This window comes from Nerophis lumbriciformis, linkage group LG27 (genome assembly GCF_033978685.3).
Source record: "Nerophis lumbriciformis linkage group LG27, RoL_Nlum_v2.1, whole genome shotgun sequence".
In the NCBI taxonomy this organism is placed as follows: domain Eukaryota; kingdom Metazoa; phylum Chordata; class Actinopteri; order Syngnathiformes; family Syngnathidae; genus Nerophis; species Nerophis lumbriciformis.
The window spans coordinates 4320179-4339086 of NC_084574.2; the positions used below are offsets into that span (position 1 = coordinate 4320179).

At 35.4% G+C, this 18908-nt stretch overlaps 1 protein-coding gene across 1 annotated transcript in view; it reads left to right on the forward strand.

The window, feature by feature from the left end:
• Window positions 1-18908, forward strand: part of sgms2a (sphingomyelin synthase 2a) — a 232687-nt gene that overhangs the window by 90959 nt on the left and 122820 nt on the right. Inside the window, exon 2 of the mRNA XM_061923022.2 lies at window positions 6036-6215. Coding sequence (XP_061779006.1) covers window positions 6130-6215 — 86 coding nt within the window. The 5' untranslated portion in view covers window positions 6036-6129. The remainder of the gene's footprint in view (window positions 1-6035; window positions 6216-18908) is intronic.

Genomic DNA, 18908 nt, shown 5'->3' on the forward strand with positions numbered 1-18908 from the left:
AGTCCAGTTCATTTGCACCACGGGAGAACAAACCAAGCCAAAGTCCAAGTCATGACATGGCCATTCTAAGACAGCCATTTCCAGGAGTTAACTCACCTTCTGGGAAGTTTTACTAATGTAAAAATGTGTAGAATGAATATTACATTTCAACATTTCTTTCAACGAAGATTTGCGTCAGCCTGCGACAGTCATTTTGATAGTAGGCTGATATAGCTAATTAGCCACTTACATCATGTGTTGCCTTCATTATAACTTATCTTAATTTTTTGCGGCTCCAGACAGATGACTTTTTTTGTATTTTTGGTCCAGTATGGCTCTTTCAACATTTTGGGTTGCCGACCCCTGCCATAGGATGTGGAATCTCACCTTTGTGAGTGGAATTCCATATCGTGTTGTATCCATGTGCAAGCATCATGTTGGCCTCTGTCACGTTCAAACACAGAGGACATCTGTTAAACAAGACAAAAGGCAAGGAATCAAACAGAGACAGAATTCAATTTGGACTCAATATTGAGGAGAGACATGGCCACTGCACTCTCTGTACAGTCCTGCACCACGCTCTGACGAAGAAGGTTTTCGTCTACTCCTTTATTCAGATGTTCAATGTTCACGCACCAACACATGTCACAGCAGGAATGGGACGTATGTAAAACAGTCATTGTTTTCGGTCGCTTTGAAGTTCAAGAAGAGGATTTCTCGGGCTTGGGCTCTTCCTGGATCCAGCTGGGGCAGGTGTTGGAGGACAATGGATAACCCCTCCCGTCTCCTGACCACAGTGACTTCAAGAGGGCAGCGGGTCGTAAATAGCGTTGACCTCGGTTACCAAATAGTTGGAAGAGAGTTTGTGAAATACTTCAAAGAGAGTTCGTTTAACACTTCAAAGAGAGTTCCTCTGGAAGTTGAGCAGATCCTGCCATCTGTCCGTGTTGAAATCACAGTGGCGTTTCACGAGCCTTCTTCCTCTTGTTAGGCCTCGAAAGACAGCATTCATAATACAACGTTTCTTTTGTGATAACTTACAAACAATTATTCCAACAGCCTCCCTCTGGACTGAACTGTCACCTAGACCTTTCGGAGCCTTCTCCCGCCCTCCCCACTTCCATCCCGGGGTCAAGGCGACGCCGCCGTCTTGAACTTGAATCTTGCAGCTTATTTATTCCACTACGCCTGTGTTTCACATTTAGAGTAGGCCTCTTCTTGTATTCATTCACTACAGATGTTCTCATAATGCCAGCATGGCAACTTGCCTCTTGTCTTTTGGTGGAGAGGAGGGGGTTGGCTTTTTTCATAAATAATAATCATCTAATATTGCAATGGGCCCTGTGATGAGGTGGCGACTTGTCCAGGGTGTACCCCTCGCCATCCGCCCGAATGCAGCCCTCGAGAGGCAAACGCGGTAGAAAATGTATGGATGGATGATATTGCAATGTTAAACTTATTATTAAGGTCCGTTTTCTTCATTAACAATAATAATGAATGGGCAATGTTTAGCTTCTATAATACGGTTTGCGTTTGTATAATAATTTTGGGAGACCGGGCTTTCTGCTCCGTCGATCCCAGTCTGTGGAACGCTCTCCCTGACCACCTGAGGGCACCACAGACTGTGGATGCTTTTAAAAAAGGCTTAAAAACCCTTCTTTTTAAAAAAGCCTTTTTTTAAATATATTTAGGGCCCGCATGGCCCATTGCATAAGAAGACCCAAAGGGAGTCCTTATGCAATGGGACATAAGGACCTATTGAATTTGTAAGGTTTTATTATTAGGGCCCGCATGGCCCATTGCATAAGGACTCCCAAAGGGAGTCCTTATGCAATGGGACATAAGGACCTATTGAATTTGTAAGGTTTTATTAGGGCCCGCATGGCCCATTGCATAAGGACTCCCAAAGGGAGTCCTTATGCAATGGGACATAAGGACCTATTGAATTTGTAAGGTTTTATTATTCTTTCTTTTTTCTTCCGCCGCCTCTTTGAGCACTAATTTGACCCACTTAACATGCTTCAAAACTCACCATATTTGACCCACACATCAGGACCTGCGAAAATTGCCTTTTAATAAAAAAACCGAACCCAAAAACTCAAAATTGCGCTCTAGCGCCCCCTAAAAAGAAAAAAAAACTAAGCTGCCTGTAACTCCCACTAGAAAGGTCGGAGAGACATGAAACAAAAACCTCTATGTAGGTCTGACTTACACCTACCTTTCATAATTGTATATCCTCGGGCAAAAATCAACAGGAAGTAGGCAATTCCCCCTTCAAGACAAAAAAGTACTAAAAACAGTCACTTTTGCCTCTTTGAGCTATAATTTGACCCTTTTAACATGCTTCAAAACTCACCAAACTGAACACACACATCAGGACTTGCAAAAATTGCGCTCTAATAAAGAAACCTAACCCCAAATTTATAAATTGCGCTCTACAGCAATTTTTGAATAAAACGGAGAAAATACTGCTCCTCGGAAGAAAAAAATGACAAAACTGCCTGTAACTCCCACTGGGAAAGTCGGAGAGACATGAAACAAAAACCTCTCCGTAGGTCTCACTTAGACCTACATTTCATAAATTAACAACCCCCACCAAAAATATACAGGAAGTTTGCTATTCCCCCTTCAACACAACATTTTTGTAAAAACCGGTCACCTTTCTTCAAACATTATCTCCTCTGAGCGCGTTTGTCGTTTCGGCTTCAAACTAACGCAGGAGAGAGATTGAACCCTTCTGATTAAAAGTTGGCGAAAGAGTTTTGATACCTGCTCCGGTTTTGATTTTATGACCCTTCAAAGAACCGCTGCGCTGATGCTGCTGCACTGCTGTTTTTTTAAGATGGCTGCTTAAAAGCAGGAAGCACCAGCATGCCCACACTATGCTGACAAGGTAGGTACACTAGACAAAAGTATTGGGACGATTCGGACTAAAAGTAGACAAAAGTCTTGGGACACTTATGACGAAAACTGAACAAAAGTATTGGGACACTTAGAACTAGCACCTGCCAAATATGCGGGCCCGACCAATGCTGCTTGCAGCTTTAATCATACTAGTTTTAGCTATTTGGCTGTTCTAGTTTTTATTTTTATTTTATTTTTTATTATCTTTTTAGAATAGAATAGAATAGAAAGTACTTTATTGATCCCTGGGGGAATTTTTTATTTTTATTTTTTATTTTTTTAATACACTGTAGCACTTTGAGGTTGTTTACTCAATGTAAAGTGCTTTTTTTTTTTTTTACAAATAAAATCTATTATTATTATTATTAATTTAATATTGCAATGTTTGAATTTTATAACAGGATTCGCTTTAGTCATTATTAATAATAATCTAATATTGCAGTATTAAACTTGTGTAATAGAATCCGCGTTCTTCAATAATTATGATAGTCTAATATTGCGATGTTTAGATTTAATAATAGGATCCGCTTTTTTCATAGTTAATAATAATAATCTATTATAGCAACATTCAACTTTAATAATAAAGTCTGCTTTCTTCGTTAATAATAATATTTTAATATTGCAATGTTAAACTTTTACTATAGGGTCCGCTTTCTTCACGAACAATAACAATCCAAAATTGCAATGTTAAACTTTTATAACAAGAACCACATTCTTCATTAATAAAACTCGTCTAATATTGCGATGTTAAACTTTGAAAATAGAGTCCGGTATCTTCATTAATAGTGATAATAATCATTGGGCAATGTTTAACTTTTACAATACGGTTATGTTGTTGTAAAAAAACAACTTTATATTGCAATGTTTTTGGGCAGCACAGAGCAAATTGTTGAACAGTTTAAGAAAAACCTTTCTCAAGCAGCTATAGCAAGGAATTTAAGGATTTCACCATCTACGGTCCGTAATATCATCAAAGGGTTCGGAGAATCTGGAGAAATCACTGCACGTAAGCAGCTAAGCCCGTGACCTTCGATCCCTCAGGCTGTACTGCATCAACAAGCGACATCAGTGTGTAAAGGATATCACCACATGGGCTCAGGAACACTTCAGAAACCCACTGTCAGTAACTACAGTTGGTCGCTACATCTGTAAGTGCAAGTTAAAACTCTCCTATGCGAGGCGAAAACTTGTTTATCAACAACACCCAGAAACGCCGTCGGCTTCGCTGGGCCTGAGCTCATCTAAGATGGACTGATACAAAGTGGAAAAGTGTTCTGTGGTCTGACGAGTCCACAGTTCAAATTGTTTTTGGAAACTGTGGACGTCGTGTCCTCCGGACCAAAGAGGAAAAAAAACATCCGGATTGTTGTCGGCGCAAAGTGGAAAAGGCATGGGGGTGTATTAGTGCCCAAGACATGGGTAACTTACACATCTGTGAAGGCACCATTAATGCTGAAAGGTACATACAGGTTTTATGTTGCCATCCAAGCAACGTTACCATGGACGCCCCTGCTTATTTCAGCAAGACAATGCCAAGCCCCGTGTTACATCAACGTGGCTTCATAGTAAAAGAGTGCGGGTACTAGACTGGCCTGCCTGTAGTCCAGACCTGTCTCCCATTGAAAATGTGTGGTGCATTATGAAGCCTAAAATAGCACAACGGAGACCCCCGGACTGTTGAACAACTTAAGCTGTACATCAAGCAAGAATGGGAAAGAATTCCACCTGAGAAGCTTCAAAAATGTGTCTCCTCAGTTCCCAAACGTTTTACTGAGTGTTGTTAAAAGGAAAGGCCATGTAACACAGTGGTGAACATGCCCTTTCCCAACTACTTTGGCACGTGTTGCAGCCATGAAATTCTAAAGTTATTTATTATTTGCAAAAAAAAAAAAAAAGTTTATGAGTTTGAACATCAAATATGTTGTCTTTGTAGTGCATTCAATTGAATATGGGTTGAAAAGGATTTGCAAATCATTGTATTCCGTTTATATTTACATCTAACACAATTTCCCAACTCATATGGAAACGGGGTTTGTATATATATATATATATATATATATATATATATATATATATATATATATATATGTGTATGTGTGGGAAAAAAATCACAAGACTACTTCATCCCTACAGGCCTGTTTCATGAGGGGTTCCCTCAATCATCAGGAGATCAGATCTCCTGATAATTGAGGGAACCCCTCATGAAACAGGCCTGTAGGGATGAAGTAGTCTTGTGATTTTTTTTCCCACACATACATATATTGCGCTCTACTACGGTATCGAGCACTATTTTTTGGATAACCTTATTAAGACATATATATATATATATATATATATATATATATATATATATATATATATATATAAATGTTTTTACCTTTTTTTAATTTTTTTTTAATTTTTGTAAAATTTTATTAAATTTTTTAAAAAATGTAAAAAAAAAAAAAAAAAAATTATTTTAAAATTTGTTTTAATTTTTTTTTTTTTTTTTAATTAAAAAAAAAAAATAGTATTTATTTTTTTCATTTTTTAAAATATTTTTAACTTTTTTTAACTTTTTTTTAACTTTTTTAAACTTTAAAAAAAATTTTTTTACCCTAACCCTAATCCTAACCCTAACCCTAAAAAAAAATGTTAATTGTTAAAATTGTTTAAAAAAATTAAAAAAATTAAAAATTGTTTTAATTTGTTTTAAAAAATTTAAAATTTAAAAAAAAAACATAAAACAAATTTTAAAAATTAAAAAAATAAATTAAATAAAATAAATAAATAAAAACATTTAAAAACATTTTTAAAAATTTTTAAAAATTTGAAAATCATTTTTTACCTTGAAAATCATTTTTAACCTTGAAAACATTTGTTTACCTTGAAACATTTTTTTTACTTTGAAAATCATTTTTTACCTTGAAAAAAAATGTTTACCTTGAAAAAAAAAATTTACCTTGAAAATTTTTTTTTACCTTGAAAATCATTTGTTTACCTTGAAAATCATTTTTAACCTTGAAAAAAAAAAATTTATTTTTATTTTTTTTTTTCAAGAAATTTGCCAAAATGCCGTTTGCTGCTTCTGTTGGCAGATTATTTTGCTTATTTTGAATCGTGCATCTGCGATTTTTGTACACATGGCTAAACGGCTGTATCCTTTCTTTCAGGCTCAGGTCCTCTTCCAGAGACCTGGGAGCTCCAAGGTTCTGCACAGGATCATAGCTGTTCCCAATACTGGACTCTTCCAGACGGACACGTCAGATGTCGTTTCTGGTGTCTGCAGGAGCCATCCATCTAGATCGGGGGTTAGTTCCACATCCCGACCAAGGGCGATCGATAACATCCAGGTAGGTCTCTGGGCAAGCCCCTTAGATCAGCGATCAATGAATGATAGCGCGGCCTCACCAAAGTCTGCGTCCGGTGTTGAGAAGCCAGAACACTCTGGCGAGAAATGAGCTACTGGAACAAGAACAAAACATTCCTGGAGCAACAAAAGTATCTGGAGCCTTGATTGCGGTTATTTTAGCTGGCTTTGATGTCCAGCTTTGCAGTGTTTATGTAATAAAACCCCGAGGCGACCCTGTAGTGCCTGGTCGCTGGTAAATGGTAACTTGTAAAGAATTCACATATCTACATTATGAGATTGTACATGGCCTCACCCGCCATCATGGAAAGAAAAAAAATGTAAAAAGAAAAAAAATTAATTAAATTGTTATATGTATCCAGTGATTATACTATAAAGTTATTTTCCATTTAACTTCACCAGTTTTAGATTATTTTTTATAAAAAATCGCTGAATTTTCATATTTGCCGTTCAAATACTGAGAAGAGACGGTGCGGTGAACAGCAGCCAGTTGAGGCACGTCACCCAGTGCCTCAACATGGATTCCGGACTCGGCTAACTGCTGGCCTGCTGTGCAGTGAGACTGTATTGCTATATGAATTATATTATACATTTCCATAGTTTAGTTAGCTGAGGTATATAATGTACAGTGTATTTTGTCAACAACTGTATGTGTGTAAAGTATTTATTTTGCTGAGCGATCATAAAACGGCTGCAAAAGACGCACTGTCTGAGGCTCGCCTCCTGCACCACCGCCGTAGAATTGTTATATCAACTAAAGCCCACACTTAAACTTTCCACGTGCAAGATTGAATCTATTTTAAAAAAATATTTCATAAGAAGCCAAAAAGTGCAAAAACAATAATGTTCGTGTTGGAGGAGTTGTGAATGACTGAAATATGAAATCTGTGCAGGTGTACCTAATGTTGTGTCCCTGCAGTCATTCACAACTCCTCCAACACGAACATTATTGTTTTTGCACTTTTTGGCTTCTTATGAAATAACTTTTTTAAATAGATTCAATCTTGCACGTGCAAAGTTTAAGTGTGGGCTTTAGTTGATACAACACTCCCGTCAGGGGGTGCATTCTCTACCACCAGGAGGCGGGATTACTGCGAGCCTCACACATTGCGTCTTCGCAGCAGTTTTATGATTGCTCAGCACAAGAAATACTTTACACACATACAGTTGTTGACAAAATACACTGTACATTATGTACCTCAGCTAACTAAACTATGGAAATGTATAATATAGTTCATATAGCAATACGGTCTCACTGCACAGCAGGCCACAACATTAGGTACACATGCAGACTGCCGCACGGATTTCATATTTCATTCATTCACAACTCCTCCAACACGAACATTATTGTTTTTGCTCTTTTTGGCTTCTTATTAAATGACTTTTGTAACCTATTTTCATGGGCTTTCCTCTTTGTGATGTTAAGTTCCTGTTATGCGCTGTTATGCAGTATATGCCTTGAGCTCTTATTTTGAAGGCGCTAAGAGCGGAAGTGATGTCACGTTGCGAAGGTAAATAAAGTAGTCCTCGTGTAAACTGGAGCCTCCGTGTTTGTTATTTTGTAGTTTCATACAGTATAGGCGACATTTATAAACCCTCGGTCACACCTTTTTTAAATAGATTCAATCTTGCACGTGGAAAGTTTAAGTGAGGGCTTTAGTTGCGGCGCATGGACTTCATTTATAAGTAAAGCTAAGACCATAATAACGTTTTTTTATTAAATGTGCTTTTTTGTGTGCTACAGTTTGTATGTGTAAAGTTAAAGTTAAGTTAAAGTACCAATGATTGTCACACACACACTAGGTGTGGTGAAATTTGTCCTCTGCATTTGACCCATGCCCTTGATCACCCCCTGGGAGGTGAGGGGAGCAGTGGGCAGCAGCGGCGCCGCGCCCGGGAATCATTTTTGGTGATTTAACCCCCAATTCCAAGCCTTGATGCTGAGTGCCAAGCAGGGAAGAATGCTGCTATGAGCTTTTAAACATAACCCGTTAACTGCTGCCAATCAAATGGTGAATAAGATACTCTTTAGGGTTCATATGTTTGTAAATCTGACTGTGATGAAGTCAGTGCCTCACCAGCCATCAACCTCACCGCACGTCACTGCATTATTGTATGGAGTATTTTGTTTGTGGGCATGTACTACTACTACAACCATGCATTAACCCAGACCTGGGCAAATTAAAGCCCGGGGGCCACATGCGGCCCGTTAAACTTTTCAATCTGGCCCGCCGGACATTCCCAAATAATTTTTTTTAGATGTTTAAGATGTAAAGTGTAGCTGCCATTATGATGTGCACTCATCTTTTCTAATGACCGTAAGTCTTCAACTATACTAAGTATTTTAATGGTTGGAATCTGCACTTTTGCATGATATACTAGTTACTATGGTAATCTAATTAGTTATTATGGTCATCTAATTAGTTACTATGGTCATCTACGTCACAGCAGCTCAGACGAGGCACCAAGCAGTGTGGGCGGGAAGCGTTTCCACAGACGCGGAAGGAGATTTTCACAACAAAGTTCTAAAGCTTAGTGATGTATCAGATTGTAGGTGTGTTTATTTTGTACCCTTCGCGTTCATATTTCACTGCTTGTTGCATTTTTGTTGCGTTTCACTTGATTGTAAAATATGTCGATCGAAAGGGGGTGTGACGTTCATATTTTGTCAATATTCAGTGTTTTATCCTTCGTAGAAAAATGTTAAATTCTATTACATTTTTTTAAGGTGGTCTGTCATAACGTTTTTAGCATTCAATCAGACATTAGTGTGAGGTTTTGTATTAGTGTAACAATTTTAACAATTAACATTTTTTTTTAGGGTTAGGGTTAGGATTAGGGTTAGGGTAAAAAACATTTAATTTTTTTTTTAAAAAGTTAAAAAAAAAGTTTAAAAAAGTTAAAAATATTTTAAAAAAAGAAAAAAAATTATTAAAAAAAAGAAAAAAGAAAATTAAATTAAAAAAAATTTAATTTTTTTTTTTAAAATTTTAAAAAATTTAATAAAATTTTACAAAAATAAAAAAATTTTTAAAAAAAGTTAAAAACATTTTAAAAATAAAAAAATAAACGTTTTAAGTTAAAACATGATTTTTAAGGTAAAAAATGATTTTCAAGGTAAAAAAAATGTTTCAAGGTACATTTTTTTTTTCAAGGTTAAAAATTATTTTCAAGGTAAACAAATGATTTTCAAGGTAAAAAAAAATTTCATGGTACATTTTTTTTTCAACACCCCTGCTATAGATAATAAAAAATTAAATGTGATAAATCTATGGATAAAAAGCAGAACCTCTAGTTTCTGCAGTTTTTTGCTCTTTGAGTACAGAATTACTATTTTGCTCTTTGTCTTTGCATCCTGGAGTCAGGCATGCAACAATATTTACATTCATGTTTTTCATCAAGCGTTCAAATCAGTGGCATCATTAGTCCTTTTTAGGGGGTTAAAGGCTCCCTAAAATATCTTTAAATCACTCTAAATTAATTAGTATTGTTTTTTGTTTTTTTAAAGTTCTGTTTTTACAAAAAAATGCAGAAGAAAATCCTATTAAGTTGCCAGAATGTAAATGGTTATACTTATATAGCGCTTTTCTACCTTTTTTTTTAAGGAACTCAAAGCGCTTTGACACTATTTCCTAGGGGTGTAACGGTACGTGTATTTGTATTGAACCGTTCCGGTTCGGTCCGCAGGTGTACCGAACGAGTTTCCACACGGACATATTAAGTAGCGTAACGCACGTTGTGTAAACAATGCACACCGAGGCACAACACACGGCATGCTAGCAGCTAACGGGCTAGGATAGACTGACCATACGTCCTCTTTTCACCGGACATGTCCTCTTTTGCGGAGCTGTCAGGGCGGAGTTTCTTAAATGCCTCAAATGTCCGGCATTTTGAGTTAGGGTTGCGTGTATTTTCAATGTACGTTCAGGGTTAAGAAGGGGTTAAAAACAAAACAAATTGTGCGCGCAGCAGCATTGGTGAGGGAGGGGCAGAGACAGAGAGAGAGAGAGAGAGAGAGAGAGAGAGTTATGATAAGCGCGCATGCGTCGCCAGGCTCTGCTTTTTATCCATAGATTTATCACATTTAATTTTTTATTATCTATAGCAGGGGTGTTGAAAAAAAAATGTACCTTGAAAAATTTTTTTACCTTGAAAATCATTTGTTTACCTTGAAAATAATTTTTAACCTTGAAAAAAAAAATGTACCTTGAAAATTTTTTTTACCTTGAAAATCATTTTTTACCTTAAAAATCATGTTTTAACTTAAAACATTTTTTTTAAATTTTTTAAATATTTTTAACTTTTTTTTAATTTTTTTTTAATTTTTGTAAAATTGTATTAAATTTTTTCAAAATTTAAAAAATCTTTTTTATTTTTTTTAAATTTAATTTTTTTTTTTTTTAAATTAAAAAAAAAAAATAATAATAATACTTTTTTTTAATTCTTTTAATTTTTTAAAAATATTTTTAACTTTTTTAAACTTTTTTTTAACTTTTTTTTAACTTTTTTTTAACTTTTTTTAACTTTTTAAAAATTTTTTTTACCCTAATCTTAACCCTAACCCTAAAAAAAAATGTTAATTGTTAAAATTGTTTAAAAAAATTAAAACATTTTAAAATTGTTTTAATTTGTTTAAAAAAATTAAAAAAATTAAAAAAAAAGTTAAAACAAATTTTAAAAATTAAAAAAAATTTACAAAAGTTAAAACAAATTTTAAAAATAAAAAAATTTAAAAAAATTAAATAAATAAATAAAAACATTTAAAAACATTTTTAAAAATTTAAAAAAATTTGAAAATCATTTTTTACCTTGAAAATCATTTTTAACCTTGAAATTTTTTTTTTACCTTGAAACATTTTTTTTACCTTGAAAATCATTTTTTACCTTGAAAATCATTTGTTTACCTTGAAAATCATTTTTAACCTTGAAAAAAATTTACCTTGAAAAATTATTTTTACCTTGAAAATCATTTTTTACCTTGAAAATCATGTTTTAACTTAAAACATTTTTTTATAATTAAAAAAAAAAAATTAACTTAAAAAAAAAAAAAAAAATGTTTGTAAAATGTTATTACATTTTTTTAAATTTGTAAAAAAAAAATTAAATTTTTTTTTAAAAAAATTAAAAAAATTAAAAAAAGATTTAAATTTTTTTTGTATTGTAAAAAAATAATTAAAAATTGTAAAAAAAAATCAATTCTTTTTTAATTTTTAAAAAAATAAATACTTTTTTTTAAAACTTTTTAAACTTTTTTAAAAACTTTTTTAAAACTTTTTTTAAACTTTTTTTTAACTTTAAAAAAAAAATTTTACCCTAACCCTAACCCTAACTCTAACCCTAATCCTAACCCTAACCACAGCTAATGTTTTAAAGGCCCACAGCACATTCTTTTAAAATAAACAAAAACATAACAAAAGTGAAATAAAAAAGCTTAAAGGTTAAATGTCATTTAGAAAAAGTTGCAATGTTGACTAATAAAACAAAGCTGTGTTTTTTTCTTTCAAACTGTCATTGCTCAAAACATAATATTGAATCAAAATCAATGTTATTATGAATTATTGACCTATCCAAGGTTCCCATTACTTCACATCAAATATTACACTAAGAAAATTATTTTTGGTGGAAGATTTTGCAAATTTGGTAAATAAATAACCCAAAAAATGTATATTTTGTTGTTTTCTTACTGTAACGAAAATGAACCGAACCGTGACCTCTAAACCGAGGTACGTACCTAACCGGAATTTTTGTGTACCGTTACACCCTGACAAATTAGAATGCAAAAAAAGAAAAAAATACATATGTGTTCTTGTCTCTCATAAGGTTTGTGAATGATAAGCAAAATTCCCCAAAAAATAGCACAGTTCCCTTTTAAAAGTTATGATGTCGTCCTTTATAACTGTTGGACAAAATTAAAGAAAGAGAAAAAAATATTTTACCTTGAAACATTTTTTTTACCTTGAAAATCATTTTTTACCTTGAAAAAAATGTTTTACCTTGAAGAGAAAAATTTACCTTGAAAATTTTTTTTTACCTTGAAAATCATTTGTTTACCTTGAAAATCATTTTTAACCTTGAAAAAAATTTACCTTGAAAAATTGTTTTTACCTTGAAAATCATTTTTTACCTTGAAAATCATGTTTTAACTTAAAACATTATTTTTTAATTTTTTAATTTTTTTAAAACTTTTTTTTTTTTTTATTAATTTTTGTAAAATGTGATTACATTTTTTTTAAATTGTAAAAAAAAAAAAAAATTATAAAAAATTTTTTTTTAATTTTTTTTTAAATTAAAAAAAAAAATTGTAAAAAAAAAAAAATCAAAAAATTTTTAATTTAAAAAAAAATAAAAAATTTTTTTTAACTTTTTTAAACTTTTTTTAAAACTTTTTTAAAACTTTTTTTTAACTTTTTTTTGACTTTTTTTTTTTACTTTTTAAAAAAATGTTTACCCTAACCCTAACCCTAACTCTAACCCTAATCCTAACCCTAACCACAGCTAATGTTTTAAAGGCCCACAGCACATTCTAAAAATACTATTAAAATAAACAAAAACATAACAAAAGTGAAATAAAAAAGCTTAAAGGTTAAATGTCATTTAGAAAAAGTTGCAATGTTGACTAATAAAACAAAGCTGTTTTTTTTCTTTCAAACTGTCATTGCTCAAAACATAATATTGAATCAAAATCAATGTTATTATGAATTATTGACCTATCCAAGGTTCCCATTACTTCACATCAAATATTACACTAAGAAAATTATTTTTGGTGGAAGATTTTGCAAATTTTGTAAATAAATAACCAAAAAATGTATATTTTGTTGTTTTCTTACTGTACCGAAAATGAACCGAACCGTGACCTCTAAACCGAGGTACGTACCGAACCGACATTTTTGTGTACCGTTAAACCCCGACAAATTAGAATGCAAAAAAAGAAAAAAATACATATGTGTTCTTGTCTCTCATAAGGTTTGTGAATGATAAGCAACATTCCCCAAAAAATAGCACGGTTCCCTTTTAAATGTTATGATGTCGTCCTTTATAACTGATGGACAAAATGAAAGAGAGAGAAAAAAAATCTTCAGATCTTCACACAAGCCCAGGCCATGATCATGTGGCCCCCCTAGTGGTTGTGGCCCCCAACAAGCTGTCTATACGACGTGTCCTGCTTATGATCAGTGGACGTTAGAGGATTGAGTCCTCTCAGCGTTTGAAAGATAGCAGCTTTGAAATGGTTTATTCAAGCAGGCGCTCGGGACGCCACTGTCTTCCGCCAACCTTGCTCCTTTTCCCGTGTGCTTCCTCGACTGTCCTTGAACTGGTTTCACAAAGGAATTACTGGATGTCTGCTATACTTTTGGCCTGGCTCTGGTTCAAAGACGCTGCGTTGGTCAGGGTCACATCACAACTTTAGAGATGGTCCACTCTTGAGGACACATGCTCGCCAAGAAGAACTAGTCATGTCAACACATGTTGATCAACCATCTGCAAATCTTACATTTACATTTAGCTCTGGAACACATGCAGAGAAACCATCAGAGGCTTTTGGAGTATTAGTTACTAAGTAAGTTAGTAACTAATAATAATAGTAACTGAGCCCATGTGGTGATATCCTTTACACACTGATGTTTGCTATTAGTTACTAAGTAACTAATAGCAAAGATGATGGCGGACATGTTTTTCAACCAATCTTAAACACGTGCTGATGTTTACCGAATTTTGCGGTGATTTTAGCCAAGCAGACTAAAAGCAAATTTGGCTATGTGAGAAAATTCAAGTGAACTTATGTGATATGATAGATAAAGCGCTATGATGTGGTGTATTTAGAGTCCAGTCCATAGTGGACCTAACATAATAGTGAGAGTCCAGTCCATAGTGGGTCTAACATAATAGTGAGAGTCCAGTCCATAGTGGATCTAACATAATAGTGAGAGTCCAGTCCATAGTGGATCTAACATAATAGTGAGAGTCCAGTCCATAGTGGATCTAACATAATAGTGAGAGTCCAGTCCATAGTGGATCTAACATAATAGTGAGAGTCCAGTCCATAGTGGATCTAACATAATAGTGAGAGTCCAGTCCATAGTGGATCTAACATAATAGTGAGAGTCCAGTCCATAGTGGATCTAACATAATAGTGAGAGAGTCCAGTCCATAGTGGATCTAACATAATATTGTGAGAGTCCAGTCCATAGTGGATTTAACATAATAGTGTGAGAGTCCAGTTCATAGTGGATCTAACATAATAGTGAGAGTCCAGTCCATAGTGGATCTAACATAATAGTGAGAGTCCAGTCCATAGTGGATCTAACATAATAGTGAGAGTCCAGTCCATAGTGGATCTAACATAATAGTGAGAGTCCAGTCCATAGTGGATCTAACATAATAGTGAGAGAGTCCAGTCCATAGTGGATCTAACATAATATTGTGAGAGTCCAGTCCATAGTGGATTTAACATAATAGTGTGAGAGTCCAGTTCATAGTGGATCTAACATAATATTGTGAGAGTCCAGTCCATAGTGGATCTAACATAATAGTGAGAGAGTCCAGTCCATAGTGGATCCAACATAATAGTGAGAGTCCAGTCCATAGTGGATCTCACATAGTAGTGAGAGTCCAGTCCATAGTGGATCTAACATAATAGTGAGAGAGTCCAGTCCATAGTGGATCTAACATAATATTGTGAGAGTCCAGTCCATAGTGGATCTAACATAATAGTGAGAGTCCAGTCCATAATGGATCCAACATAATAGTGAGAGTCCAGTCCATAGTGGATCTAACATAATAGTGAGAGAGTCCAGTCCATAGTGGATCCAACATAATATTGTGAGAGTCCAGTCCATAGTGGATCTAACATAATAGTGAGAGTCCAGTCCATAGTGGATCTAACATAATAGTGAGAGTCCAGTCCATAGTGGATCTAACATAATAGTGAGAGTCCAGTCCATAGTGGATCTAACATAATAGTGAGAGAGTCCAGTCCATAGTGGATCTAACATAATAGTGAGAGAGTCCAGTCCATAGTGGATCCAACATAATATTGTGAGAGTCCAGTCCATAGTGGATCTAACATAATAGTGAGAGTCCAGTCCATAGTGGATCTAACATAATAGTGAGAGTCCAGTCCATAGTGGATCTAACATAATAGTGAGAGTCCAGTCCATAGTGGATCCAACATAATATTGTGAGAGTCCAGTCCATAGTGGATCTAACATAATAGTGAGAGTCCAGTCCATAGTGGATCTAACATAATAGTGAGAGTCCAGTCCATAGTGGATCTAACATAATAGTGAGAGTCCAGTCCATAGTGGATCTAACATAATAGTGAGAGAGTCCAGTCCATAGTGGATCTAACATAATAGTGAGAGTCCAGTCCATAATGGATCTAACATAATAGTGAGAGTCCAGTCCATAGTGGATCTAACATAATAGTGAGAGAGTCCAGTCCATAGTGGATCTAACATAATAGTGAGAGTCCAGTCCATAGTGGATCTAACATAATAGTGAGAGTCCAGTCCATAGTGGATCTAACATAATAGTTAGAGTCCAGTCCATAGTGGATCTAACATAATAGTTAGAGTCCAGTCCATAGTGGGGCCAGCAGGGGATCATCTTGAGTGGAGACAAGTCAGCAGCGCAGAGCCGTCCCCAACTGATGCACAAATGAGTGGTCCACCCCGGGTCCCGACTTTGAACAGCTAGCGCATAATCTGTGGTCACCTAATAACCTCTCCACGCAGGAGAGACGAAAGGAGACGGCAGATCAACTGGTCTAAAAGGGGGGTCTATTTAAAGGCCAGCGTATACAAATGAGTTTTAAGATGGGACTTAAATGCTTCTACTGAGGTAGCATCTCTAATTGTTACCGGGAGGGCATTCCATAGCCTGAATAGAAAACGCTCTATAGACCGCAGACTTTTTTTGGGCTCTGGGAATCACTAATAAGCCGGAGTTCTTAGAACGTAGATTTCTTGCCGGGACATATGGTACAATACAATCGGCAAGATAGGATGGAGCTAGACCGTGTAGTATTTTATACGTAAGTAGTAAAACCTTAAAGTCACATCTTAAGTGCACAGGAAGCCAGTGCAGGTGAGCCAGTATAGGTATATATATATATATTAGAGATGCGCGGTTTGCGGACACAACCGCGGAGTCCGCGGATTATCCGCGGGTCGGGCGGTTGAAATAAAAAAAAATTAGATTTTATCCGCGGGTCGGGTCGGGCGGTTGAAATTAAAAAAAATTAGATTTTAAATAGATTCAGGCGGGTGGCAGTTAAACCAATTCGGAAATATATATACATAGTTAAATGTTGTTACCCACATACGAAAAACGAGCAGGCACCTGCTGCATGCCACAACAGAAGAAGAAGAAAAAAAAGAGATGGCAACGCCGGCAGCAAACGTGGTACGCGACAAACTAAAAAAGGGAATACTAAAGACCAGGGGAAAAAAAGGCCAGAAAAGTTCAGCGTGGACTCGTTTTTATGAGGTTGTAAATCAGGATGATAGTAATGCTGGCTTCGTGATTTGCAAGAGCTGCGACGCTGTTTATGTCTACGACAGTCACAAAACCGGGACATCTAACATGGTGCATCACATTTGTGCAAAACCCCGAACCTCCACAAACACCCTGAGCATGAGCAGTTTCGTCCGCCGTGATCCCAGAAGAGTGCCACAGGATGTTAAAACAAGATAGAACGCAGCTGCCTGTGGAGGTGCGCTCAGCGCGGCTCCCAGATGATTGCGCACTGGTGTGCGTCTGGGCCGTGACAGCGTGGCACGCATTGAATGTCTCTGCTGAATTGGATCAGTCTCCTTTCTTTAACAGGCAAAAGCTTTATAACCTCACTAATGCCTTGCATCGTCTATATTAGATATATCAGGGCCGGCCCGTGGCATAGGCCGTATAGGCAAATGCTAAGGGCGCCGTCCATCAGGGGGCGCCACGCCAGTGCCACAAATGTTGGAGAAAAAAAAAAAAAAAAAAGAAGTTGGTACTATTATTTCTAAATACAAAAAATAATCCCACGTTAATTAAAATGCAAAGTAAAGCCTATTTAATAGAAATATTATTTGTTACAACATTACGCCCCCCCCCCTCCTCCCCCCGCACGGTGCGCCCCCTCCCTTCCCGTATCGTGACTCTTTTTGGACGTCACCACATCAAAAAATCAACACAAGATGCCAAAACTGTCAGGTGCCCAGGGAAGAAAAAAGAGAAAAGAAGAGGAGGAGAAACGAGAAAAGACAGAGGTAGCAGGTAGGTAACGTTAGCCTACATGAAATTATTTGTCTGTTACAGAATGTGATAGTAACCTGGCTTTTTAGCATTAAGCTAATGTTACATGATTCGGCAATTGCTAATCAATAAATAGCTAGTTCTGTTTTAACGTCGGGTTAATATTGTGGAGGGGGCTAAATTGTTATGGAAAATAATAATGTAACGTTAGGTAATTACAGTACTCCCACCTTACATTCCTCAGGGACATTTCTTTCTTTCTTTAGTTTATTTGGAACATGAACACACTTACATCATAATACATCACACAATTTCATATCATTTCATTTTACATCATGCCCGAAAAGGAGTAGGAAGAAGCAAAGCTTATTTAATCCTACCCCTTTCCCACTTCAAAGCGTTTACAAATATATAGAATCATTTACTGACCTTTTTATATAATAAAATAACATCTATGAATTAGTATACAACAGTTTTGTAATATGTAATTAATTAATTAATTCAGTCATTATTAACATAATGAGATGAAGAATATCTTATTTTCAATAAGGTTGAAAGTATTTCTCATAATTCGTCTTCTTTGTACTCTGTAAGCACTATTATTTTGAACAACCTCTTAAACTGGATCATATCAGTACAATTTTTAACTTCTTTACTTGATCCATTCCATAATTTAATTCCACATACTGATATGCTAAAAGTTCTAAGTGTTGTACGTGCATATAAATGTTTGTATTAGATCTTTTAAGCAGGTGTTTTTTGTTTACATTGTTATTGCCTTCTGGTTAGCTAATGTTTGCCCTGCAGGTAATAGTCACTTTTCCACCCCTTTATATATTAGGTATAGTTGTAAGTAAAAAAAAAAGGTCAAAGACAAAGCTATTCGGGTTCTTGTGAGTATATACACTTCACTGCCGATGTGGGGGGGCGCCACCTAAAATCTTGCCTAGGGCGCCAGATTGGTTAGGGCCGGGCCTGAGATATATAACAACGGGCGGGTGGCGCATGGCGGGCGGGTGCGGTTTTGATTAAATGTTAGTTCGGGTGGATGGCGGATGGTTGACGACTTTTGTGATGCGGTTGCGGATGAAATAATTGCCTATCCGCGCATCTCTAATAGGTATATATGTATATAAAGATATATACAGTATAGGCATAATATGATCCAACTTTCTTGTTCTTGTCAAAAGTCTAGCAGCCGCATTTTGTAGTAGTCATTCAAAAATGAACTCGTCCTGGAGGTTTTGATGGATTGCTACGAAATTTTAACAGATAGTAAATACTAAATTGCGAAAATTGTGATATTCCTTAATCGCGCGTGGGCTGAGTTTGCCAGTAAAGTTTCACCGCTCGCCAAAAAAGTGCCAGAAATATATATTACATGTAATAACTCCGCTCCTGACCCTTTGCTTTTACTCAAACTCTTTCTTGCACACAT